At 40.7% G+C, this 25,930-nt stretch overlaps 1 protein-coding gene across 2 annotated transcripts in view; it reads right to left on the reverse strand.

The window, feature by feature from the left end:
• Positions 1-332: 332 nt before the first annotated feature.
• LOC137334337 (uncharacterized protein C10orf67, mitochondrial-like) overlaps positions 333-25,930 on the reverse strand; it is a 67,906-nt gene continuing 42,308 nt past the window's right edge. The window contains exons 5-9 of one of the 2 annotated variants that reach the window (XM_067999040.1): positions 22,287-22,433; positions 14,740-14,887; positions 13,436-13,494; positions 13,000-13,065; positions 333-1,302 (exon numbers count right to left, since the gene is read on the reverse strand). In XM_067999040.1, coding sequence (XP_067855141.1) covers positions 1,240-1,302; positions 13,000-13,065; positions 13,436-13,494; positions 14,740-14,887; positions 22,287-22,433 — 483 coding nt within the window. In that variant the 3' untranslated portion in view covers positions 333-1,239. The remainder of the gene's footprint in view (positions 1,303-12,999; positions 13,066-13,435; positions 13,495-14,739; positions 14,888-22,286; positions 22,434-25,930) is intronic. The other variant, XM_067999050.1, reaches the window with a different exon arrangement.

Genomic DNA, 25,930 nt, shown 5'->3' on the forward strand with positions numbered 1-25,930 from the left:
GCCTACTCCTGTTCCTATATTCCTACGTATAGGCAAGGTATTAAGTAAAACTCTTATGACTCTTCCCTCCCACCCACCCCCAAAAAATATACCTTAACTTCAACCTTAGAACAGCATTCCCTACTGACTAGTGCAACAGTTTTGTTCCTCACTCCAGCCATCCTTAAGGCAAGGCTACCAATTTGGTGTCAAATTGGGTCAGTTTGTACTGTGGGACATTGCTCACTAGGAACTAGGTTGATACGTCCAAACTCATTTCACAGATATCCCTTACAGTCAGCAGACAAAGAGACTTTTATTCCATCAGGCTAGATTTCAACATTAGTCCCACCGATGAAAGGATAATGCGCAACACTCAATATTGAGTGTGATTTTTCCACCTGTCAGTAATTCTGACGTCAATTTATCACCATACAGAAAATTCAATTCTTGCCATAAAGTCTCAGTCAGGTGACACAAGTTTAAAATGGCAATAACAGCTTTCTGTCAGTCAGCCAATAGCAGAAAGCATTACCATTAAAGAGTAGCAGAATCAATCACTATAACTGCATTTCCCAAATAGTTATGTGACATACACACATGGAGACTGGAGTCACATTCACAGCATGACTAAATGGAATATATAAGATGAGACAATAGCATTACAGGATTTGCTCGTATTGTGCTAGTCTTTGTCTTTTTGGAAGAATGGGACAAATGGGAGATTCAGACACATAATAAGAGACTTTCGGGTGAAGACCATATCCGAAGGAAAGACTTCATAAAGTCCAGAATGGCCCATCAAGGTCAAACAGAGGAATAGGATACAAGGAGATTCAGGCTCTCCAAGGAGTCAGAGATTTGTGAAATGATAGCAGCTGACTGTGATTCATACAACTCTGCCTATTGTGTGGAAGTCAAAGTAAGCCTGATTTTTATGACTGCTGGGTCAGTTTGAGGAGATTTCTCTAGCATTAAGCATGACTCTCCTGTCCACCTGATGACTGATGCATTGTTCTGGAAAGTGATCACAAGATAATTACAGATGAGGAAGGGCACTTGGCACATCTTAGTTCATCCATCCCTTCCACCGTAGCATCCAGTTGTTCTTAAATGCTTCCAGGGTTTTCACCTATACTATTATCCGGGAGTCCATTTCATTTATTCTCTTTCTCATCTACACGCTGCCCTTCGGCGACATCATCCGAAAACACAATGTCAGGTTTCACATGTACGCTGACAACACCCAGCTCTACGACATCACCACCTCTCTCGACCCCTCCACTGCCTCTGCATTGTCAAACTGCTTGTCCGACATCCAATCTGGAATGAACCGAAATTTCCTCCAATTAAACATTCGGAAGCCTGAAGCCCTGCCACAAACTCCGTTCTTTAGACACTGATTCCATCGCCCTCCCTGGCCACTTTCTCAGGTTGAACCAGACTGTTCAGAACCTCGGCGTCCTATATTTCATAGGACAGAGATTTTAGGATCGCAACCTGTATTTCTCTGAAGGTAGGGAAGTGCCCTGAGCCTACAACCAACTTTTAACACTGCCACGTTACAGTAAATTATTCTGCCATGGCATTGTCAAACTCTAAACTAGATGAGAGTTGACAGAAACTTATACTTGAATTACAAGGATCACAATTTGCGTTGGACACGGTCGGACACAAAGACACATTTAAATGACTTAGAGCTCCCTCTGATAAGGGGTCTAAGATAAAAAAGGACCTGATGGTCAGTGGGTTTTTTATAACCTGCCAAGCCTTGTTACAGTGCTGAACACTGTAATAAATTCAATGAGGTGTGTAAACAGAGCTTGAAATGCGGGATGGTTTTTGGGTTGGAACCAGCAGGGAGAGATGCAGTAATATGGGACCGTCAACTGGTGTCCCGATGCCGCTATCCACCTGTATTCTGCGTCAGTACACCCCTCCCTTTATCCAAAGTTAGAATGGAAAGAGAGAGGTTAAAACCTCACAGCAAACAGCAAAAAGTAAAGTTGTTGTGAGGAAAAAATGGTACAAGCAAAAGACTGCAGGTTTCTTTTGCTTTCAGTGGACTGTTTCTTTAAAAAGCTTGTGTGCATAATGAATGGTTTTGGTGGGAAGCTCCGCTGCCCCTTTTCAGCCCGCAGTGTTAACCCCATTTGTGTAAGAAAGTTACAAAGATTTTTAGTTGTGGTGGCTAACATTTTCTTCAGTTATATTCAGTATTTTTTTTACAGTCATTTGGAAAGGCGTCTGAAGAAAGAACAAAAAGATGAGATAATTTACTGGATATTTGCTATTCTGTATTGTTGTAAGTTTAAAATATTGCTGAATTAAATTACAGTTATTGAGGTTAACTATCCAAATTGTGAAAACCAGACTTTTATTGTGGCCACGTGAAATTCTGATTATTGTAAATTATGTGAATAATCTCTAGTTCCGGACATGACGTTGTAACATAAAGAAAATTGACTGTTGAGTGTAATTTTTTTTTATTCGTTCATGGGATGTGGGCGTCGCTGGCGAGGCCAGCATTTAATGCCCATCCCTAATTGCTCGAGAAGGTGGTGAGCAGCCTTCTTGAACCACTGCAGTCTGTGTGGTGAAGGTTCTCCCACAGTGCTGTTAGGAAGGGAGTTGCAGGATTTTGACCCAGCGATGATGAAGGAGCGGCGATATATTTCCAAGTCGGGATGGTGTGTGACTTGGAGGGGAATTTGCAGGTGTTGTTGTTCCCATGTGCCTGCTGCTCTTGTCCTTCTACGTGGTAGAGGTCGCGGGTTTGGGAGGTGCTGTCGAAGAAGCCTTGGCGAGTTGCTGCAGTGCATTCTGTGGATGGTACACACTGCAGCCACTGTGCGCCGGTGGTGAAGGGAGTGAATGTTTAGGATGGTGGATGGGGTGCCAATCAAGCGGGCTGCTTTGTCCTGGATGGTGTCGAGCTTCTTGAGTGTTGTTGGAGCTGCACTCATCCAGGCAAGTGGAGAGTATTCCATCACACTCCTGACTTGTGCCTTGTAGATGGTGGAAAGGCTTTGGGGAGTCAGGAGGTGAGTCACTCACCACAGAATACCCAGCCTCTGACCTGCTCTTGAGCCACAGTATTTATATGGCTGGTCCAGTTGAGTTTCTGTTCAATGGTGACCCCCAGGATGTTGATGGTGGGGGATTCGGCGATGGTAATGCCACTGAATGTCACGGGGAGGTGGTTAAACACTCTCTTGTTGGAGATGGTCATTGCCTGGCACTTGTCTGGCGCAAATGTTACTTGCCACTTATCAGCCCAAGCCTGGATGTTGTCCAGGTCTTGCTGCACGCGGGCTTGGACGACTTCATTATTTGAGGGGTTGCGAATGGAGCTGAACACTGTGCAATCATCAGCAAACAACCCCATTTCTGACCTTATGATGGAAGGAAGGTCATTGATGAAGCAGCTGAAGATGGTTGGGTCTAGGATACTGCCCTGAGGAACTCCTGCAGCAATGTCCTGGGGCTGAGATGATTGCCCTCCAACAACCATTACCCTCTTCCTTTCTGCTAGGTATGACTCCAGCCACTGGAGAGTTTTCCCCCTGATTCCCATTGACTTCAATTTTACTAGGGCTCCTTGGTGCCACACTCTGTCAAATGCTGCCTTGATGTCAAGGGCAGTCACTCTCACCTCACCTCTGGAATTCAGCTCTTTTGTCCATGTTTGGACCAAGGCTGTAATGAGGTCTGGAGCCGAGTGGTCCTGGCGGAACCCAAACTGAGCATCCGTGAGCAGGTTATTGGTGAGTAAGTGCTGCTTGATAGCACTGTCGATGACACCTTCCATCACTTGGCTGATGATTGAGAGTAGACTGATGGGGCGGTAATTGGCTGGATTGGATTTGTCCTGCTTTTTGTGGACAGGACATACCTGGGCAACTTTTCACATTGTCGGGTAGATGCCAGTGTTGTAGCTCTACTGGAACAGCTTGGCTAGAGACGCAGCTAGTTCTGGAGCACAAGACTTCAGCACTACAGCTGGGATGTTGTCGAGGCCCATAGCCTTTGCTGTATCCAGTGCATTCAGCCGTTTCTTGATATCATGTGGAGTGAATCGAATTGGCTGAAGACTGGCTTCTGTGATGGTGGCGATATCGGGAGAAGGCCGAGATGGATCATCCACTCAGCACTTTTGGCTGAAGATGGTTGCAAACGGTTCAGCCTTGTCTTTTGCACTCACGTGCTGAGGTATCTGGAGGTGATGTGATCGTAGAATGAGATCTAAGAAGACTAATTCAGTACAAGACATCTTGGTTGTAATGGAATGTGATAGCTATCAGCAAGCTGACAGCACCCTTTAATCTTGTGATTGACTGGACAAAAAAAAGTGACTGGATTAAAAAAGGTATCCTCAGATCTCGCACCATCGCCATGGCAACAATCTGGAAACATCTAGTGGTTGGACTGCACTAACTCCCTCAGAGTTAATAAAATGAGGGGTTTTGGAGATCTCATAAATGAATGATAAATTATTTTAACAAAAATTGGGGTTTAATCTGAATTGTAGGTAAGGCCAGGAAAAACCTACACTTTTTAAAAATGAGATGAACAAACTAAAATGCTGTCTTCCCTTGACAGGAATGTGCTTAAAGTTAATAGTGATGTTATTAATGATTTCTGCTTTTTTTTAAAAAAAAACAGATTTTCAATTCCTAAGGATGCAAAAACAAATTGTTAAAATGTTTGTGCCTTCACAACTCATATTTGGAAAATTAGAAGTCAGGGGAGTTGAAATCTATTTGCCAGAATTTAATTGTATTAGGATCTTTGTGTCATTTTTTAAGTGTAATAAATCCACAGGATCACTGTTAAAGGCATAAAGGCTTTCAAAAAAAAAGTAAAAGCAGTTTGGTTCTTTTTCATTCTGCAAAGTTTCTTTATGTTTACTTGAAAGTTGCGTGACGCAGGCTGACGCTGTCTGGGTCCACCTTTTCACAGCAAACAAGTTAACCCCTTCCACAGGAGGCTGATATTATTTTTTCTAGTATCAGATAAACTCTGTTTAAATATTCACTAAGCAACAACTTTGGTATTGCTGAATGTAAACATAGATCAGGCATTATTACATTTTAATTTTCTTAATTTGAGTTGATATTTCCTCACAATGACAGAAGGAAATAAGAAATTGACAAATGCATGTTCTGCAATTAACCCACTGGGCTCTCAAGAACAGCCACAATGGATTTTCTGTTTTTTTTAAAAAACAGGTGACCATGGTTTTCTGGACCGCATCAGAGGTGACAGCGCAGGATTACTGAGAGTAGTTCTTTGACATAAAAGTAGCTCCACAGAGTTACGGAGCAGCCTTTGCTAGAAAGGTGTTGGTGCAAGGAATAGATCCAGTAATGTTAAAAATCATCAATGTTACAGCATGGTGACAAATCGGACTAAGACTTTGCCTTTCTAAGGCATGGCTTTAACCCATTCGGGATCATTTGTTATCTTCCGGGACAGAGTGTTCGGGGGTGGGGTGGGGGGTGGTGAAGATATGGGAGTCACCTCCAAAAGTAATGGCAAGCACTTCTGTCTCCACTGTAAAACCACCAAAGCTGGGCATCATTTGTTTCTGAAATTAAGTTGATAAGGTGCATCCATATGAGTTGCTGTTCAAACACTCGAGAAGGGAAAATTTACCTGAATGGTTTAATGGGATAATCAAATTTGTATTAAAAAAGACTCCAGTCCAGGTGGCGTCTTCCCAATGCTGTGTATCAAGGAAGAAAGTTTTATTTAAAATGGAAGTGAAATGAAACATTGACAAATCATGTCAGTCCAACAATACCAGTCGAGTTTGAACCTATTCTTAGTGTCAAGGTGGGGAGACTCATGTTAAAGGTAATTAACATCCCTCATTTTGGAGACTTGATTGCTGTCTGGAACTGGGATAATTTTGAAAAGATAAAATGGACTCTGGCACAATACAGCAGGATATTTTGGAAAAAAATAAAGAGGTCCAAAAAGAGTTTAAGCAAAATAAACAAAAATGTGTTGATAATTTGGACCAAGTTGGGAACTTTTAATCCATGTTTTAAGGGGTAATGATGACATTGTATTAGACAGTAAAGTTCCTCCAGGGCTCGTGAATGAGGTCAAATGGTAATAGAATGGAATGTGTAAAATTGGATGAGAGGAAATGATTGAGGCTATAAGGTAGAAACTGGAAAATTACACCATCAAATGGAGTCTAAGGTCATTGCCCTCGGTGATTATGGGTGAATTTCAGGAACCAGACCAAAGGGGTTAGGGAAAGATGTGTGAATGCACCCATGAGTAACATAAATCAACTGGGCATGATTCACCAAAGGTTATCAATCTGGTATCAATGTCAGGAAGATTAGTTTAGAATAGTTAATTGAAAGCTTTCTCTTGGAGATGGTTATGTCCTTGCCTATACCGGCCAATGAAAAAAAATGCACTTGATAACCTGGCCACTACCCAAGACATCAGGACTATGCAAGGGGAGCTAAGCAAAGATGCCAGACACTCCCCGATCTTTTGATAAGATAGCTCAAAAGCACAGGAATGACTTGCATCTAATGTCAAGCTATGCAAGATTGGCTATTGTGCAATGAGAAGGGGTTAATTAATAATCTTGTTGTGCGGGGTCCTTTAGGGAAGAGTGACCATAACATGATAGAATTCTTCGTTAAGATGGAAAGTGAAGTAATCCAATCCGAAACTAGGGTCCTAAATCTAAACAAAGGAAACTACGAAGATATGAGGAGTGAGTCTGCTATGATAGATTGGGAAGCTTCATTAAAAGGCATGATGGTGGATAGGCAATGGCTAACATTTAAGGATCAAATACATTCCTTTCTGGCACAAAAACAAGAAACGAAAAGCAGCCCGACCTTGGCTAACAAAAGAAATTAAGGATACTATTAGATCCAAAGAGGAGTCATATAAAGTTGCCAGAAAAAATAGCAAGCCTGAGGATTGGGAACAGTTTAGAATTCGGCAAAAAAGGACCAAGAGATTGATTAAGAGGGGGAAAATAGAGTATGAGAGTAAACTTGCAAGGAACATAAAAGTGGATTGTAAAAGCTTCTACAAGTACGTAAAAAGAAAAAGATTAGTGAAGACAAATGTATGTCCCTTACAGTCAGAAATGGGAGAATTTATAATGGGGAACAAGGAAATGGCAGATAAATTAAACAAATACTTTGGTTCTGTCTTCACGGAAGAGGACACAAATAACTTCCCAGAAATGCTAGGAAACCAAGGGACTAGTGAGAAGAAGGAATTAAAGGAAATTAGTATTAGTAAAAAAAATGCTGGAGAAATTAATAAGACTGAAAGCTGCTAAATCCCCAGGGCCTGATAATCTGCATCCCAGAGTACTAAAAGAGGTAGCCATGGAAATAGTGGATGCATTAGTTGTCATCTTCCGAAGTTCTATAGATTATGGAACAGTTCCTGCAGATTGGAGGGTGGCAAATGTAACCCCACTATTTAAAAAAGGAGGGAGAGAAAACAGGGAACTACAGAACAGTTAGCCTAACATCAGTAGTAGGGAAAATGCTAGAGTCCATTATAAAGGATGTGATAACAGGACACTTAGAAAATATCAACGTGATTAGACAAAGTGAACATGGATTTATGAAAGGGAAATCATGTTTGACAAACCTTGTGGTGTTTTTTGAGGATGTAACTGGTGAGAATAGATAAGGGAGAACCAGTGGATGTGGTTTATTTGGATTTTCAGAAGGCCTTTGAGAAAGTCCCACATAAGAGGTTAGTGTGCAAAATTAAAGCACATGGGATTGGTGGTAATATACTGGAATGGATTAAAAATTGGTTAACAGACAGGAAACAGAGAGTAGGAATAAATGGGTCTTTTTCGGGGTGGCAGGCGGTGACTAGTGGGATACCGCAGGGATCAGTGCTTGGGCCCCAGCTAGTCACAATATATATCAATGATTTGGATGAGGGAACCAAATGTAATATTTCCAAGTTTGCAGACGACAGAAAACTAGGTGAGATCGTGAGTTGTGAGGAGGATGCAAAGAGGCTTCAAGGTGATTTAGACAAGTTGAGTGAGTGGGCAAATACATGGCAAATGCAGCATAATGTGGATAAATGTGAAGTTATCCACTTCGGAAGCAAAAACAGAAAGGCAAAGTATTATCTAAATGGTGATAGATTGGGGAATGTTGATGTACAAAGGGACCTGGGTGTCCTTGTACACCAGTCACTGAAAGCAAGTATGCATGTGCAGCAAGCAGTTAGGAAGACAAATGGTATGTTGGCCTTCATTGCAAGAGGATTTGTGTATAGGAGTAAGGATGTCTTACTGCAGTTATTGAGATCCTTGGTGAGACCACACCTGGAGTATTGTGTGCAGTTTTGGGCTCCTGACCTAAGAAAGGATATACTTGCCATAGAGGGAGTGCAGCGAAGGTTCACCAGACTGATTCCTGGGATGGCAGGACTGTCGACTCGGTCTGTATTAATTCGAGTTTAGAAGAATCAGAGGGGATCTCATTGAAACATATAAAATTCTGACAGGGCTAGACAAACTGGATGCAGGGATGATGTTTCCCCTGGCTGGGGGGTCCAGAACGAGGAGTCACAGTCTCAGGATACGGGGTAGGACATTTAGGACTAAGATGAAGAGAAATTTCTTCACTCAGAGGATGGTGAACCTGTGGAATTCTCTACCACAGAAGGCTGTGGAGGCCAAGTCACTGAATATATTTAAGAAGGAGCTAGATAGATTTCTAGATACAAAAGGCATCAAGGGGTATGGGGAGAGAGTGGGAATATGGTATTGAGATACAGGATCAGCCATGATCATATTTACCTAAAGGCGGGAGGTTTAGAGGGGATTTGAGTAAGAACTTTTTAACCCAGAGGGTGGTTGGAGTCTGGAACTCACTGCCTGAAAGGGTTGTGGAGGCAGGAACCCTCACAACATTCAAGAAGCATTTGGATGAGCACTTGAAATGCCATAGCATACAAGGCTACGGACCAAATGCTGGAATATGGGATTAGAGTAGACAGGGCTGATGGCCGGCGCGGACACGATGGGCCGAAGGGCCTCTATCCGTGCTGTATAACTCTATGACTCTATGACTCTATATTGAATGGCGGAGCAGGCTCGAAGGGCCGAATGGCCTACTCCTGCTCCTATTTTCTCTGTTTCTATGTCACATGTGGCATGATCTTGGGGGGTGTGTGCAAATGTGACATGTTGATTTTGAGGCAACTAACATTCAGAATGCATGATGAAGATGCACTGAAGAATGGGTCTCAGACATGCTCAGTCATGCTGACAACGTGAAATGGTTAATGTGGCTCAGGAGAGTGAGAAAACCTTTTAATTAAGGCACTGACACATGGTCCATAGGAAGCATTTTAAGATTGTGTTACAGCTGTAATATCTACTGCTATGCTGAATGTGTGTCCCTTTAAGGTCACAAAACTAATTGCTGTTAAGGAAACACTGGCTAAGTACATGTAGAGTGTACCTGCTATACAGGCTGCAATTCAGCATCCTGGATGTTTTTTTTCTTTTTTATATATAAATTGTGATTGGTAAGGTCAATTAAGAAGGCTGCAGACATTTTGACTTCGACATTTTCCATTCCTGGACTGTTTCTCTACACTCTAAATGACTGCCTTTGTTTCTTTACATTTTAATTTTTTTTAAGCATGATACAAAGTGTAACAGACAGGAAATACACACTGAACATACAGGTTTTATTTCTAATATGCTTTTCTTGCTCATAAATTAAATTGTCAATGTTTATAAATTCAATCTTATAACTTGACTGTATATAAATTCCTCTTCAATGCACAGAGGTGAAAATATGTTAAGTGGTCAGAACAATGATGTAATATGGATACAAAGACAGATCTTCAGTGTGGTCCGATATATAAAAACTGTTTCATTTACTTCCTGCATAGTTGCTATACACAGCTTCGAATACTAAAAAACACTTTTTCTGAAATGCATTTTATTACATTCACCCCAAATTTCCACAAGTCTTTTAGTGCTAGCTGGATGGGAATGCAGCAGAAAACCCAGGAATTAGGACAGGACTCAGATATGCCTCAAGTTTCCTGGAGGAAGGCATGGTTCTTTGGGGTGGAACCTCGATTTACCTCAAACATGGGCTCCTGTGTCAGAGGGTACATGACTTGGGGGAAGTGAACCCCCCAAAAATGGTTGCAATTTCCAGGCCCTCATTGGCCCTCTGGCAGATGAACCCCATGAAAAATACCTCAAAGTGGGTGGTACTAAAACTGGGGAAAGCAGTTGGCCAACTCCCCTGACATGGCAGGTGCCTGAGCTGCCTCGATATTGGTGTGTGGTGCCTGCCAGAATCATTCAAATGAAGGAACTTCTCCCTGAGTCCACATACTCTGGGAGGGGTGCAGTGGTGGAGGTCTCTGGCTGGTGCATTCTGGCATTTGTGCCAGGATTGTGGATCCATAAATGTTCAAGCCCACGGTGTACCTACTATACAGACCCTGTTATTGCAAGGTAGAATGATTATGGACCTCCAATAGTTTTTCCAAGAACTCTCAGCCTAGTGGACCCCCACCATAATTTAACCTAGTATTCCTGCATTATTAAAAAACTAACAGATGCAAAATAGGACATAATGCATAAGAGACACATCAGTAAAGGCATCACAAATGATGGGGCGACATTAGGTTCTCCTACATACGATGTAGTTCAAATGTGGGACCTGGGATATGTAAAATTCTGGCGGATTTTTGTTTGATGGCTTAGCTATCTTTTGGCACAGAACTGATAATCTCACAATGGTAATAAAACTAAACTGTAGATTGGACTTCAAAGTGTATCTCATGAAAACACGTCTACCAAATGGTATCCTACAGAATCCTGATTGAAGAAGAATAAAGAATTTCACACTTATCTATGGTGAACCTTATATTGAAGATAGTTAGAAAATAGAAGTGTAACTAGTATGTTCTTATTTTAGGTAGATAAGCTACATCATAAAATAATTCAGCCCTTATTTATCATTAGCTAATAAAAGCAGTTCAAATAAATCATTTGAACTATCTCGATGAACTTCTACAAAAAACATAGCAGCAGTACTTGTTCTTGAAATTGATAATATATATAGATTAATCAAGACATGGCACAACCTAGTGCAAATAAAAAGTAAGCATGCAAACACGGTAACAAATGTTGAATTCTCATAATAGTCCATTGTTTATTGAAGTTCCATTTAATATAAAGGCAGGTTTTCATTTCCTCGAATTATATTAAGATATTCAATCTACTGCAACTATAGCATTTAACTAGGGTGTGGGGTGGGGGGGCTGGGGGGAGGTGGAGTACTGAGTGGGTTGGCACATGGCTCAGCGCTGGGACGATTACTGTTTCTAATTTCCATAAATAACCTGGATTCGGAAACTGAATGAGAATTGGTCAAATTAGCAAATTATACCAAACTAGGAGGAGCAGTGCAATTGGTAAAGGCAGCTCAGAAATTACAGAATAAGTTGAACATGATATGGGCAGGACATTGGCAGATGAAATTTAACGCAGACAAATGTAAAGTGCTGCACATAGGAAGAAAAAAAGACAGATGACACACTCCATGAATGATGTTAAAATAGCTAAGGATGAAGCTGAATGAAACCTGGAAGTCTTAGCAGACTTAACGCTAAACACGTCCAACCGATGCAGAGCAGCAATCAACAAAGCTAGTAGATTGTTGAACTATACAGCTAAAACAGTAGAATACAAGTCAAAGAAGGTAGTGATCAAACTTTATTGTGTTCCAGTCATACCATACCTTGAATACTGCATCCAGTTCTGGTTGCGAAGAAACAAGAGAGACATCCAAGCACTGGAAACATTGCAGAGAAGAGCCTCAAAGTTATTCCCCAATTTCAGGGGTAAGCATTATGAGAAAGGGAAAAGAAACTTGGGCTTTTTAGCATGGAAAGGATGTATCTGAGAGATTATCTTTGAGTTATACAAGATTGTAAAGAGTATCAAAAAAAGTTAACACAGAAAAATATTTTAAATTAAACTGCGGGAGTTGAACTAGAGGATACAGGTTCAAGCTAGAGAATGCTACTTTTAGGACAGATATCAGGAAATTGTTCTTCACACATAGAATGATCAACATGTGGAATAAATTTCCATATAGAGTAGTGGAGGCAAAAACCCTGGAATCATTTAAGAAACAAATGGATGCTACAATTTGAGGCGGGGTGGGGGGCGGGCGCCATAGGATCTCTCTGGGTGGATGAATCAAGTGAGCTGAGTGGCCTTCCTCGTCCACAATTATTTTGTAATCTTGTAATATCAACTGAGGTGTCAATGTCAATTCCATTGAGTACTGGGGTGGGGTGGGGGGGGATAGTGGGAGGCTAGGTGGGGGGGGGGCAGAAACCGTTTCATTTTATATTTTCACCCCATTCCCTTTTTCAGATCTTTGATCTTTCCATTCCATGCAAGAAACCAAGTAATACAAAAAGTTTGCTTTAGAGTGAAATTTACACGAGAACTATTTCAAATTTAATTTTTGTAGTGTTAGCATAATGACTGAGTTGCATTGAACGGAATATAATTTCTGTCGATCTTCTAGTCCAAAAACTATTGTCCCCCATACTCTAGAAATCATGTCAACAAAGCCTGTCGTGTTGTGCTGTCATGGATAGATATGTCACCAAAAAATATTCAGGAGTCTTGAGTGGAGGTATAGTTTAAAGCATGGATAAAGTGCAACACCAGTCTAAAATGTTTTCAATCTTTGTTTGTAGGAGTAAGTTTTCAGATCACCGTCATACAGGAATTTACATAAGACCTGGTTTATATCAAGAACTTTTCCACACTTGAATTCAATACCACTTTTGCACTGGCTCAAGGTGCAAGTATATGGATATAAATGCAATTATGAATGCAAATATTGCAAATAATATGAAATTGACAGCACTGTGGTAAACTACATTGCCATTATTGCAATAATCAAGGAAACTGATGTAGCTCAACAGTTTACTCACCATTTTTTGCCCTTTGAATTTCTCAACCTCCAATTGTTTTATCAAAATTTCTTCAGTTGCAAACATCTACAACCAGATAACAATGTAAGCAAATATTTTATCATCCAGCACAGAAGAGTGAAACAACTATTATTCTTATTTACTCCTTACATATTAATTCAGCAGGACAGCTATATTTTAATGGCATTGTATTAGTAAATGTGGTCCCTGTATAGACTTATTACTGTGTCATATTTTACTTTAAATAACATTAAAACCCAAAGACCCACAGTTACATTTAATTGTTTAAAATGACAAAGCATACCTTTCATGTCCATTTATAGTATCTACACTGGGAAGTTCATGGCTTATCATCATTGTTTCCAAATAGATAACTTAATTCCTTAAAGTGAATTGGAAAAGCAAGTTATTTTATATTTGTTAAAAGAAACAGTACCTTTCGCATTTTGCTCTCAGTATTTGCATTTTTCTCTTTTAGTGTTTTAAGTTCCTTGCCTGAAAACAAAGTAGGAGGGCATACCGTGAAAATCAGATCTTTAGATGCCTCTGTTCCTTCTCAGTACTGAAGGTCAGACTCCACAGCCTACTGGAATCCACATTGGATGGAGGACCTAGCAGGACTCTAACCCTGAACACTACCCTTGACCTTCATTGCTTTGCCCCTGCTGTTTAGCCGGCTGGTCTAATGGATATTAGGTAGTAGTTCAAGGGCCAAGTGTGGCTGTGGGCCCAGCCCATGAACGTCGTTCTCTGTTAGTCACAGCCAATACAAAGTGGTTTAGCAGGTGGTTCTTTATCTGCTCAAAGCACTTCTCTTCAAAAGCAAGACACACCATTAAATTAGCTCACAAACAGCAATAAGTAATATGGTATCTGTCAAATACAACTTAATATTTTCTTGCGCTGTATCTAATCAATTAAAGTACAAAGAACATTTTTGTGGTTCATTTTCAATTGAACGGAGTGAAGCACTATACTAACGTGTCCATTGAAAGCATGCAACACTTCGTTGCAAATAAAGAGGTGCTCACATCACACCTATGCAGTTCAAGTCCCCATAAAATGAGTTGTCCAAATTGCCTTCTGCATGAATGAAGAGTTTCATCAATTCTCAAGTTTTTGGTGTAACAGCTACCAGAAAGAGACTGTGTTGAATTTCTCATTGGTACCACTTTTGGATGGGGTCATGCCTCCTCATCCAACTCACTGAAATGAATTGAATTTCTTTGGGCTAGTCCATAATTCTACACTGCTGGGGGCAAAAGTGGTAAACTAATAGGATGAAAAGCAGAGGAGCATTCCAAACAGGAAAAGAATGTATGCGAAAAGTTATAATTGGCAAAAAACATACGTACATTTTTCTTAATTACGCTATGATAATAGTTACTAAAAATATTTTTAATATCAGCTTGTGTAATGACTATGCTTTAACAATTGATAGAAGAAACTGCAATCTAGGTTATGAAAGCACATAGATAAAAGAAAACAGTTACTATGTGTAAACTCTAGCACCTGCATCATTTGTTTGGCAAAAAAAACACCTGTTGAACATTTACTTCCTCAAACACACTCGTAAAAATACGCACCTTGCAATTACCTATATCAAGCCTAAACAGAAAACAGTCTCTCAGGTTCCTATGTGACAACCCATGAAATCCCACATCCTCAAAAAACTTTAATTCAAGTGAAAGATCTCTGAAGCAAAGAGATTGCATTTATTTTGCTGAAAACCAAAATTACCTAATTCTTTTATTTGAGCTTCTTTTAAAATAATGGTTCCTGACATCTTTTCAGTATTCTGCTGCAGAAAGTTAATTTGTTCCTTCAGTTCTTCATTTTCTTCTACAAGTTGTTCTTTCTCATCGTCCTCGTCTAATTCAAAATTGATCTGCAAAATCACAGAACTCTTTTGTCAGAACAGAAAACAAAAAGCAGAAATGGCAAGCTGTGTAGCCAATATGAAAATGATTCCACAACAGAGCTGTCATCCAACTTTCTGGCTTTTATGAATCATTTGGAATATGAATAGGAAACAAACACAAAAAAAGAGAAATGTGCAGAGGGGAAAAAAAGTAGACCCCTCCAAAACCGAATCTTGGTAAAAAGCCGCTAGTACATTACATACAAAGACAATAATTCATGGGGACATTTTATTGATGAGAATAATACATATCATACTGTTTGTGTGCCCTCATCATTCAGGTCCATGTATTGTGGAAGCTGTGTCCAGGCAGGCAGCTGTGGCCCATCCACCCACATCCCCCCGTGTGCTCAAGGACTGCTGTCCGTAACTAGGCAGGCAGGGGAGTGTGTAGCCGGACAACACCAGGGGTGGCAGAGCGCAGAGCTAAGGAGGGGGCTTGTTGCCATTGTTGCCATTCCTCACTGACAGTACTGCCACAGTCATAAAGAGCACGTCACATGTCAAAGTAGTGAAGTTTTCAGGCTTGAAGCCGCATGGAGTCCATCAGGTCTGCTGATATATACACAGTTGGTTTTCTACTTTGTGATGGAGCCACCCGGAGATAATTCATATTCTGAACATTAACATGGCTTTGCATGCCTGTCACGCATAGGCTGTGCAGGCGAGTTGATGCTATTGAACACTTCTCTTCAATTTACAGAAAGACCAGTTTTACTCTTCACTAGTGTAAATTTTTAGGAAACTTTTATTAGAGCAGTTATTTATGAGTAAACACTTGATCAGAGTAATTTAAATGTAATGTTTCTATTTTCATATATTCCAGCCTTCAGAAAAAGCAGAAATGGCAAGCTGTGTAGCCAATATGAAAATGATTCCACAACAGAGCTGTCATCCAACTTTCTGGCTTTTATGAATCATTTGGAATATGAATAGGAAACAAACACAAAAAAAGCTTGCATTCACGAGGATAGTTTGAGTCAAATATACATTCTCAGTAGTAAACATAACAAAAATATAAAAGTAACCTGTTTAAATTATTAAAGTAATAAAGTGATTCTTTAATGTGACATCAGGACAAGGTGTAATACTAGAAGCGTCCAACATTAGACAGTAATAGTTTATAGCAAAGATTTTCTCTATATATGCAGTACTTTACTATTGCAACAGTTCTGAGGGGTCTGGATTAAAAGTTAATGTGGCCAGAAAATATTTGAGTAGTTCTTGCTGAAATATACGAGATAAATACCAGGATGACTTTTAACCTTACAGTATATTCGAATTACTTCTATAATAAACTACAATGAAATAGTCATACTGGATAAGTAAGCGGTCCATTAGGAGGTAAAGGTATCCGTTTCTTTTGACATGGCCCGAAAACTGCAAATGCACAATTGTCTTTCAAATTTCGGCTTATGCTTTGAATGGTTAACCCTTACCTCTAGCTCCACCATCTGTTGCAGTTAAGAATTGCAGATCATTAACTATTCAAGTCTCCTGCCGCAATGAGGACACTCATTAGCAAGACAAACAAAGGGACGGTTTTCTGTAGCTACAGTCATCTGTCACACTTTGAGTGGCAGGTTTTGTGCTGGTGTTCTCTGCCATCTGCCCCCAGCAGCAGTCCTGAGCTTCAAAAAATCAAGGAACTTGCTATATACAACACTGAGGCAATAAGAGAGGAAAACAGGCTTGGGCAAGTGAGAACTATTTCACTCTGACTAATTACAATTTCTGAGCAAAGGCTGCTAACATTCAACTACATTCTAGTGTTTGCACTGAATTTGAACATAATTAAAAGATTTGCAATAGTTTATTAAGATGAGTGGTGAAGTTTAAGCACTGTAGGAACTGTAAATGCCTTTCTACTCAGTGATCACAATAACTACCTACACTCGCTGCTTTTGAGGGGTAACAGTGCACAATTGGCTCTAGGATTACTCAAGTAGCTGATGGTGATCTCTTATTGCACACTAGAGGTCCCTCTTGTAACTCAATTGCAAAAATAATTTAATGCAGCCAAGCTGTAGCCACTAGTTATCATAGGCTTTATAGCCTTCAGATTGATTTTCCTTTCTGAAAACTTAAAGAAATGTTTGGAAACAAGATTACAACACATTAATATGTAACATCCCTACACCTCTTTGGCTATTTATTTTGATGTTTCCTTAGTGTTTTCCCCAAAATGAGTGTACTTGACTGTTAGGAAAAGAACTTGCATTTATATATCTTTCACGTCCACAGGATATTCCAAAATGTTTTGCAGCCAATGCGTTACTTTTAAAGTAGTCACTGTTGTTGTGTAAGCAAATGTAGCAGCCAAATCTGTACACAGAAAGGTCCCACAAACAATAATGGAATAAATGACCAGTTAATCTGTTTAGTTGGTGTTGGCTGAGGATAAATATTGGCTAGGTCACTGGGAGAACTCCCATGTTGTTCTTCAAACAGTGTCATGGGATCTTTTGCATCCACCTGAACAGGCAGACAGATTTAATGTCTCATCCAAAAGATGGCACCTCTCAATAGTATACTGAAATGTCAGCCTTGATGTCCCTTCTGAATAAATTTAAGGGAGGGGGGGGCGGGAAGGAAGAACAGCAGGTGAAAGCTAGGAAAGCGCAAGTTAATACATTAAATAGACTGTAATTTCCTTTTTTAATAAAATTGTATAGGAGGTGAAAAGTGCTGGATGATGCACAAAGGTGATCTGTCAGCCAGTGAAAAGGCACTAGAAAGACTATTTTTAAAACTGGGCAAAAAAAATTGCTCTAAAATGAATTAATTGGAAAGCAGATGGACGAGATGGGGAAAACAACCAAGATTTGTTAAAGTCAATATTCAGACTACAAGGCTGCAGAGTGCCAAGAAGAAAGATGAGGTACTGTTCTGAAGTTTGTGTTGAGGTTGATTGGAATAGTGTACAGGCAAATAAAAAGAAAGGTCAGAGTTGGAATGGGAGGAAGAGTTAAAGTGGTGAGGCACAGTGCAATCAGGAGCACACCTGCGGACAGAATGGAGATGTTCAATAAAGCAGTCATCCAATCTGTGTTTAGTTCTCTACAATGTAGAGGAGACCATACCATGAGCAACAGATAGAGTACACTAGCTAGGGGTGAAGGCTCTGACATCATCAAATTGGTAGAGAACATCAGGAGATTCAGAGATATAGGAAGGGAGCAACTGAATAAGGGGAGAGAGAATGGAGTCAAGCGGAGATGAGTTTAGTGGACAGGAGCAAGCAGAAAGAAAGGGTTTGCCAGGGCAATCCTTTTTTCTGAATCTTAGGAAGGAGGTAGAAACAAGCAGAGTGGGAGTGGAAAACAATGAGATTAAGCAGTAGAGGGGTGTGGCAGAAAAGCTCAGTGACAGTCAGCAAAATTATGTTTCAGTATTTGGTAGTGGGGTCATGGTCAAGGAAGAAACAGGAAGATGAGTCAGATAGATATTGTTCAGTCTCGCCCAAATACAGTTCCTTGTGCCACACAGGAGCTTCATACTTGTTAGCAGCTTTGATGATGTTGAGGTTAGAACTAAAAGAATGAGAGCTAAAAGTTCATAAAGATAAAGATTAGAGTGAGTAAGCAAGTAGACAGCCAATATTGTGGTGCCAATTCTTAAATGGAAAGGAGAGGGATCGGGAAGGTTGGAAACATGTACAAAGATCTACTTTCACACCCTTGTAAGAAAATGGAAAGCTGGCAAGATGAAAACAGAAAAAGGCATTTCCAACTTAAGTAAATTTGTTTAGTCTTCTGGAAGACAAGCAAGAAAGCCTTTCAGGTATTTTGTCATTCCCCAACTGTCAATCAGCAGAATTCCAGGGTTTTAAATTTTAAAAACTTTTTGTTCCTTTCAGCATCATCATCAGAATTATCATGATCATCAGCAACTTGCATTTATACAGCATTGTTAATTTACAGAAATGTTCCAAGATGCTTCATAAATAGGCATAAAGAAAATGGATACCAATCCTGGAACAGAGATTAAAAGGTGTGACCGAACACTAGATCAAAGAGATGGATCTTGAGGGGGTTTATAAAGGTGGAAAGAGAGGTAGAAGGTATTAGGGAGGGTAGGCTGAAAGCTCTGGCACCAATAGAGGAGCAATAGAGTACTGCGTACAGTTCTGGTCACCCCATTACAGGAAAGATGTGATTGCACTAGAGAGGGTACAGAGGAGACTTATGAAGATGTTGCCAGGCCTGGAGAATTTTAGCTATGAGGAAAGATGGGATTGGTTGAGGTAGTTTTCTTTGCAACAGAGGAGGCTGAGAGGAGATTTAATTGAGGTATATAAAATTATGAGGGGTCTAGAGAGAATGGATAGGGAGGACCTATTTCCCTTAGCAGAGAGGTCAATAACCAGGGGGCATAGATTTAAAGTGATAGGTAGAAGGATTAGAGGGGCGTTGAGGAGAATTTTTTTCACCAAAGGGTAGTGGGGGTCTGGAACTCACTGCCTGAAAGGGTGGTAGAGGCAGAAACCCTCATTGCATTTAAAGAGTACTTGGATGTGCACTTGAAGTGCCGTAACCTACAAGGCTACGGACCAAGAACTAGGAAGTGGGATTAAGCTGGATTGCTCTTTTTCGGCCGGCAGCGACACGATGGGCCGAGTGGCCTCCTTCTGTGCCATAAATTTCTATGATTCTAAGGGGGGAGGGGAGGATTACACAGAAGTCTGGAGTCAGAGGAGCAGAACGTTTGGAACATGTGGAAGAAATCACAGATATAAGTTGGGGCAAGGCCATGGAAGGATTCTTAGACAAGGATTTTGAGATTTATACATTGGAGGACACCATCAAGGATATATAACAGATTGAGTTCCATAAAATAGGTGCTTTAGATGTGGCCATTAACTAGAATCATAGAAGTTTACAACATGGAAACAGGCCCTTCGGCCCAACATGTCCATGTCGCCCAGTTTATACCACTAAGCTAGTCCCAGTTGCCTGCACTTGAGAGATACTGATATCTTCTACCTGGTCTGAACTCAAAAACTGTGGTGTTCTATTATGCATCAAGGCAAAACTTAGTAACTTGGCAACTCATGCAACTTTTGAAGCTATCACTTGGCAAACATGAAAAACAAATATTGGGCCCAAACATTTCATACAAAGTTGGGGTTAATGTGATATGTAAAAAGACACAAGAATGAAGATGAATCAATTAACAATATTTAAAGAACAGTATAGAATTAGTCACATAGCTCTGAATTGTCTTTGTCCATGTTTTCTAAGCCTTAGAGAGGGTGCTAAGGAGATTTACTAGAATGGTACCAGGGATGCGGGACTTCAGTTACACAGAGAGACTAGAGATGCTGGGCTTGTTTTCCTTAAAGCAGAGAAGGTTAAGGGAAGATTTAACAGAGGTGTCCAAAATCATGAAGGGTTTTGATAGAGTAAATAAGGAGAAATTGTTTCCAGTGGCAAAAGGGTTGGTAACCAGAGGACACAGAATTATGGCAATTGGCAAAATAAACAGAGGTGAGATGGGGAGAGTTTGATTTACGCAGTGCGTTGTTATGATGTGGAATGCACTGCCTGAAAGGGTGATGGAAGCAGATTCAATAATAACTTTTAAAATGGAATTGGATAAATAATTGAAAGGAAAAAAATTGCAGGGCTATGGGGAAAGGGCAGGGGAGTAGGACTAATTGAATAGCTCTTTCAAAGAGCTGGCAAAGGCACGGTGATGGGCCAAATGTCCTCTTTCTTTGCTGTATCATTCTATGATTCTATGAAATAAAGCACCTGGACTGCATGAGATTCAGTTTAAGGTTCTTGGTGAACTCTAGGAAGTGCTAGTACAATCAGTGGCAAAAGTAGTAGGGATACAACAACTCGCATTTATATAGCACCTTTAACGTGGAAAACAGCCCAAGGCACTTTATGGAGAGGATGGGGAGGGGGGAGGATAGGAACAGATATGGGGACAGGCACTGACCTACGGAGGGAGAGATTAGCAGGAGTGATTAAAAGTTTGGTAGATGAGCTTTGTGGAGGTTTCTAAATGTGGAGAAAAAAAAGAGGCAATGCGGAGGGATTTAAGGAGGGAGTTCCGCAGACTAGGGCCAAGGCAGCTAAAGGCTCTGCCACAAGTGATAGGTCAAAGAGATGGGGGAAGATATACAGAAGACCAGAGTTGGAGGACTGAAGGGTGCAGGAGAGGATGTAAGCCTGGAGGAAATTAGACAGGGTGGGGTGAGGTCATGGATAGATTTGAAGATGAGGGTGAGGATTTTAAAATTAATATATTTAGGGGAGTGGGAGCCCATGTAGGTCAGGAAGGATGGGAGTGATGGGCGAGAGGGACTTTGTGTGGGAGAGGATGAGAGCTGTCTTTTGGGCTAATTAGAATTAATGGAGGGTGAAGGATGGGAAGCTGCATTTAATTCTAGACAGTAACATAGCAAACCTAACAAAATTGATCAATGTGGCAGTTTAAGGGAAGTGTTTACAGGAACAGATGTAGTTATTATGGGTGACTTCAATTTACCAGGTATAGATTGGGAAGTATATAAAGGGTGCAATAGGAAAGAAAACATGATCGTGAACACAATATTGGATTATTAAATGGAACAATTGATCAAGGAACCTAAAAAAGAAAGGGCATTATGGGGCCGATATTAAATAACAACTAGGAGATGGTAGTGCAAATTGGAGTCACATTAGCAACAATATAGTGGATTTTAAGGTTAGATTTATGAGGGGTGAGCTCAGGAAACTGGACTGGACAGCACTGTTAGAGGGGAAAAGCATGGAAGAAAATGGATTGTGTTTAGGACACATTGAGTACAGAACAAATACCTAACATTAAGGAAGAAGAGTAATAGAGGGGAAAAAACAATATAGATAATAATGAAAGTAATGGGGAATAAGAACAACAAAGAGAGATCATTCCTTTAATATATAACTGCAGGTAACATGGTGGAATAAGACAAAATATAAAATAAATACATAAAAACAAGGCAAAGGAAGTTAAGAAACTTGTGAAGAGAGCTAAATAGAATGTGAGGTTAGAATAACAGGGACTATAAAAAAGAATGTCAAACAAATATATTTCCGGTAAAAGGTAAAAAACATGAAACACTGAGGCCATTGAAAGATCCCAAAAGTGACATGATATCAAATGACCAAGAGATGTCAAATATACTAAATAAATTATTTTCTACATTAATGGAAGAACACAGGGTCATAGACTGTGCGTGCATAATCTCTGCAAAATAGCCAATATGCAAAAAGTTATTTAAAAAAGCTTCCATAACATAAAAATTCCCATACACTAATGACTAAAATAAATTGTGAAATGCTAAAACTAACAGGTCAAAGTAACAGACTTACCGTAAGTCAGAAGTACATACCTTACTGAACTGTTCCAATTCTTCATACTGTAGTAAGCTGGCTTTTAAGGATGAAATGATTAAATCTTTCTTCTCAAGTGTGCTCAAGGCTGTGCGACTATTTTCTAGAGATGTTTTATTCTGTGTAATAATTTCTGTACAATATTTCTGTGATCAAAATAATAAACTTTATAACAACCAGAAAATCAACAAAACAAACATATTATGCTGAAGCAAAGTTTACCAACATGAAATACCCTTCTTTTGTGACAGCTGTAATTCATTACATCAATTGTATTTATAGAAGCAGATGTAACAATAGTAATGGGCAAGACAAAAAGCATTACTGTTTTTGTAATTTCATATAATTTCATATAATCTCATAGGAACAGGAGTAGGCCATTCAGCCCCTTGAGCCTGTTACGCCATTCAATTAGATAATGGTTGATCTAACTCTATTTACCTGCCTTGGTTCCATATCCCATAATACCCATGCCTAACAAAAATCTATCAATCTCAGTTTTGAAATTTTCAATTGATATTTAAGATTTTTGAGGGAGAGTTCCAGATTTCCACTACCCTTTGTGTGAAGAAGTGCTCCCTGACATCACCCCAGAACAACCTAGCTCTAATTTTAAGGTTATGCCCTCTTGTTCTGGACTCCCCCCCCCCCCCCCCCCCACCAGAGGAAATAGTTTCTCTTCATCTATCCTACCAAATCCTTTAATCATCTTAAACACCTCAAGTAGATCAACCTTAATCTTCCATACTCGAGGGAATACGAGCCTAGTCTACGCAACGTTTACTCATAATTTTAAATTTTTAGCCCCGGTACCATTCTGGTGAACCGAAGCTGCACACCCTCCAAGGCCAATATATCCTTCCTGAGGTGCTGTGCCCAGAACTGAACGCAGTACTCCAAATGTGGCCTAAACAGAGCTTTATACAACTGCAGCATAACTTCCACCCCTTTGTATTCCAGCCCCCGTGAGATGAAGGCCAACATTCAATTAGCTTTTTAAATTATTTTTTGTAGCTATCCACTAGTTTTTAGTGATTTCTGTACATGGATCCCTAAATCTCTCTGCTCCTCCACAGTTCCTAGCTTCTCACCATTTAGAAAATACTCTGTTCTATCTTTCTTAGGTCCAAAGTGGATGACCTCGCACTTCCTCACGTTAAACTCCATCTGCCACAGTTTTTCCCACTCACTTAATCTATCAATAAACTGCTGCAACTTTCTGCTCCCATCCACACTACTTACTTGCAACCTAACTTAGTGTCATCAGCATACGTGGATATACGTTCTCTATTCCTTCATCTAAGTCATTTATAAATATAGTGAAATGCTGAGGCTCCAGTACAGATCCCTGTGAGATCTGTACTGGAGCCTCAGTAGTTACACCACTAGTTACATCCTGACAATTGGAATACATACCCATTATCCCTACCTCTTAACCAATTCCCTACTCATGTCAAAAGGTTGTCTCCAATTGCATGTGCTTCCATTTTTCCTAACATTTTTATCACCCGTAGAGTTGCTCATAGTCAGAGCCTTGGTAGCATTGAGATTGGTTTTAAGGTAGGAAATGTGGAAGCAGGGAATACAATTTTGAAAATAGGACCTGGCTGACAGCCAGACACAGCTTTAGTATAATGTGGACATTTTAAATTAGTCCTGGAAGGTAGTACCTGTATGTGATCAAATGCTGCATACTTTTCATTAGATTTAGTCTTTAAAATCAACTTACCTGAAAACAAAATATAAATGGACCTGGGTGATTCATTCCACAGCAGTGGAAGATTTGCACTAGATCGGAGCTTCACATTATATTAAAGTGTTGACACAACTTTAATAGCTCTCCCCCTCTCCATTATAAAATTTTTACTTTTTAAAAAGTTTGGTTCTGGTTGATTGAATTCATGGCCATCCTTAGTTGCTCTGAGAAGGTGGTGATGGGCCTTCTCCTAGAATTACTGCAGTCCTTGTGGTGATGGTGTTCCCACAATAGTGTTAGGTACAAAATTCCAAGATATTGACCAGGTGACAATGAGGAAACGGGTGATGTGTCCAAGTTAGGAGGGGTGTGACTTGGAGGGGACCTTGGAGGTGATGGTGCTCCCACAACCTTCCTGCTTTTGTTCTTCTTGGTTGTATAGGTCGCAAGGGAAAGAGGTGGTCCGGAAGTAACCATGGCGAGTTACTACAATGCGTCCTGAGATTGTACATATTGTAGCTACAGAGTGCCAGTGATGAGAGGCTGGATGTTACATCCAGTAGCAGGCTCATTAATTTATTTTCATTCATTCATGGGATGCAGGCACCACTGACAAGGCCAGCATTTATTACCCATCCCTAGTTGACCTCGAGAAGGTGGTGGTGAGCCGCCTTCTTGAACCGCTGCAGTCCGTGTGGTGAAGATTCTCCCACAGTGCTGTTAGGAAGGGAGTTCCAGGATTTTGACCAGCGATGATGAAGGAATGGCGATATATTTCCAAGTCAGGATGGTGTGTGATTTGGAGGGGAACGTGCGGGTGGTGTTGTTCCCTTGCACCTGCTGCCCTTGTCCTTCTAGGTGGAAGAGGTCGTGGGTTTGGGGGTGTTGTCGAAGAAGCCTTGGCGAGTTGCTGCACTGTATCTTGTAGATGGTACACACTGCAGCCACGGTGTGCCGGTGGTGGAGGGAGTGAATGTTTAAGGTGGTGGATGGGGTGCCAATCAAGCAGGCTGCTTTGTCCTGAATAGTATTGAGCTTCTTGAGTGTTGTTGGAGCTGCACTTATCCTGGTGTGTGGAGAGTATTCCATCACACTCCTGACTTGTTCCTTGTAGATGGTGCAAAAGCTGTGGGGAGTCAGGAGGTGAGTCACTCGCTGCAGAATACCCAGCCTCTGACCTGCTCTTGTAGCCACAGTATTTATGTGGCTGGTTCAGTTTAGTTTCTGGTCAATGGTGACCCCCAGGCTGTTGATGGTGGGGGATTTGGCGATGGTAATGCCATTGAATGTCAAGGGGAGGTGGTTAGACTCTCTCCTGTTGGAGATGGCCAGTGCCTGGCACTTGTCTGCCGCAAATATTACTTGCCACTTATCAGCCCAAGCCTGGATGTTGTCCAGGTCTTGCTGCAAGCGGGCACTGACTGCTTCATTATCTGAGGGTTTGCAAATGGAACTGAACACTGTGCAATCATCAGTGAACATCCCCACTTCTGACCTTATGATGGAGGGAAGGTCATTGATGAAGCAGCTGAAGATAGTTGGGTTTAGGACACTGCCCTGAGGAACTCCTGCAGCGATGTACTGGGGCTGAGGTGATTGGTCTCCAACGACCACTACCATCTTCCTTTGTGCTAGATATGACTCCAGCCACTGGAGAGTTTTCCCCGATTCCCATTTACTTCAATTTTACTAGGGCTCCTTGATGCCACAATTGGTCAAATGCTGCCTTGATGTCAAGTGAACTACAATTTCCTGGATGTCGTCAAGCTTCTTGACAGTTGATGCAGCTGCACCCATTTGGGAGAATGGCGAATATTCCATCACACACCTGACCTGAGCATTATAGATGGTGGAGAGGTTTTGAGGGGTCAGAAGGTGAGTCACAATCTGCAAACTCATAGCCCAGCACATCTCCCACTCCTTGATCATCATCAAAAAAAAGAAAGA

This window comes from Heptranchias perlo, chromosome 2, assembly GCF_035084215.1.
Source record: "Heptranchias perlo isolate sHepPer1 chromosome 2, sHepPer1.hap1, whole genome shotgun sequence".
Classification (NCBI taxonomy): Eukaryota; Metazoa; Chordata; class Chondrichthyes; order Hexanchiformes; family Hexanchidae; genus Heptranchias; species Heptranchias perlo.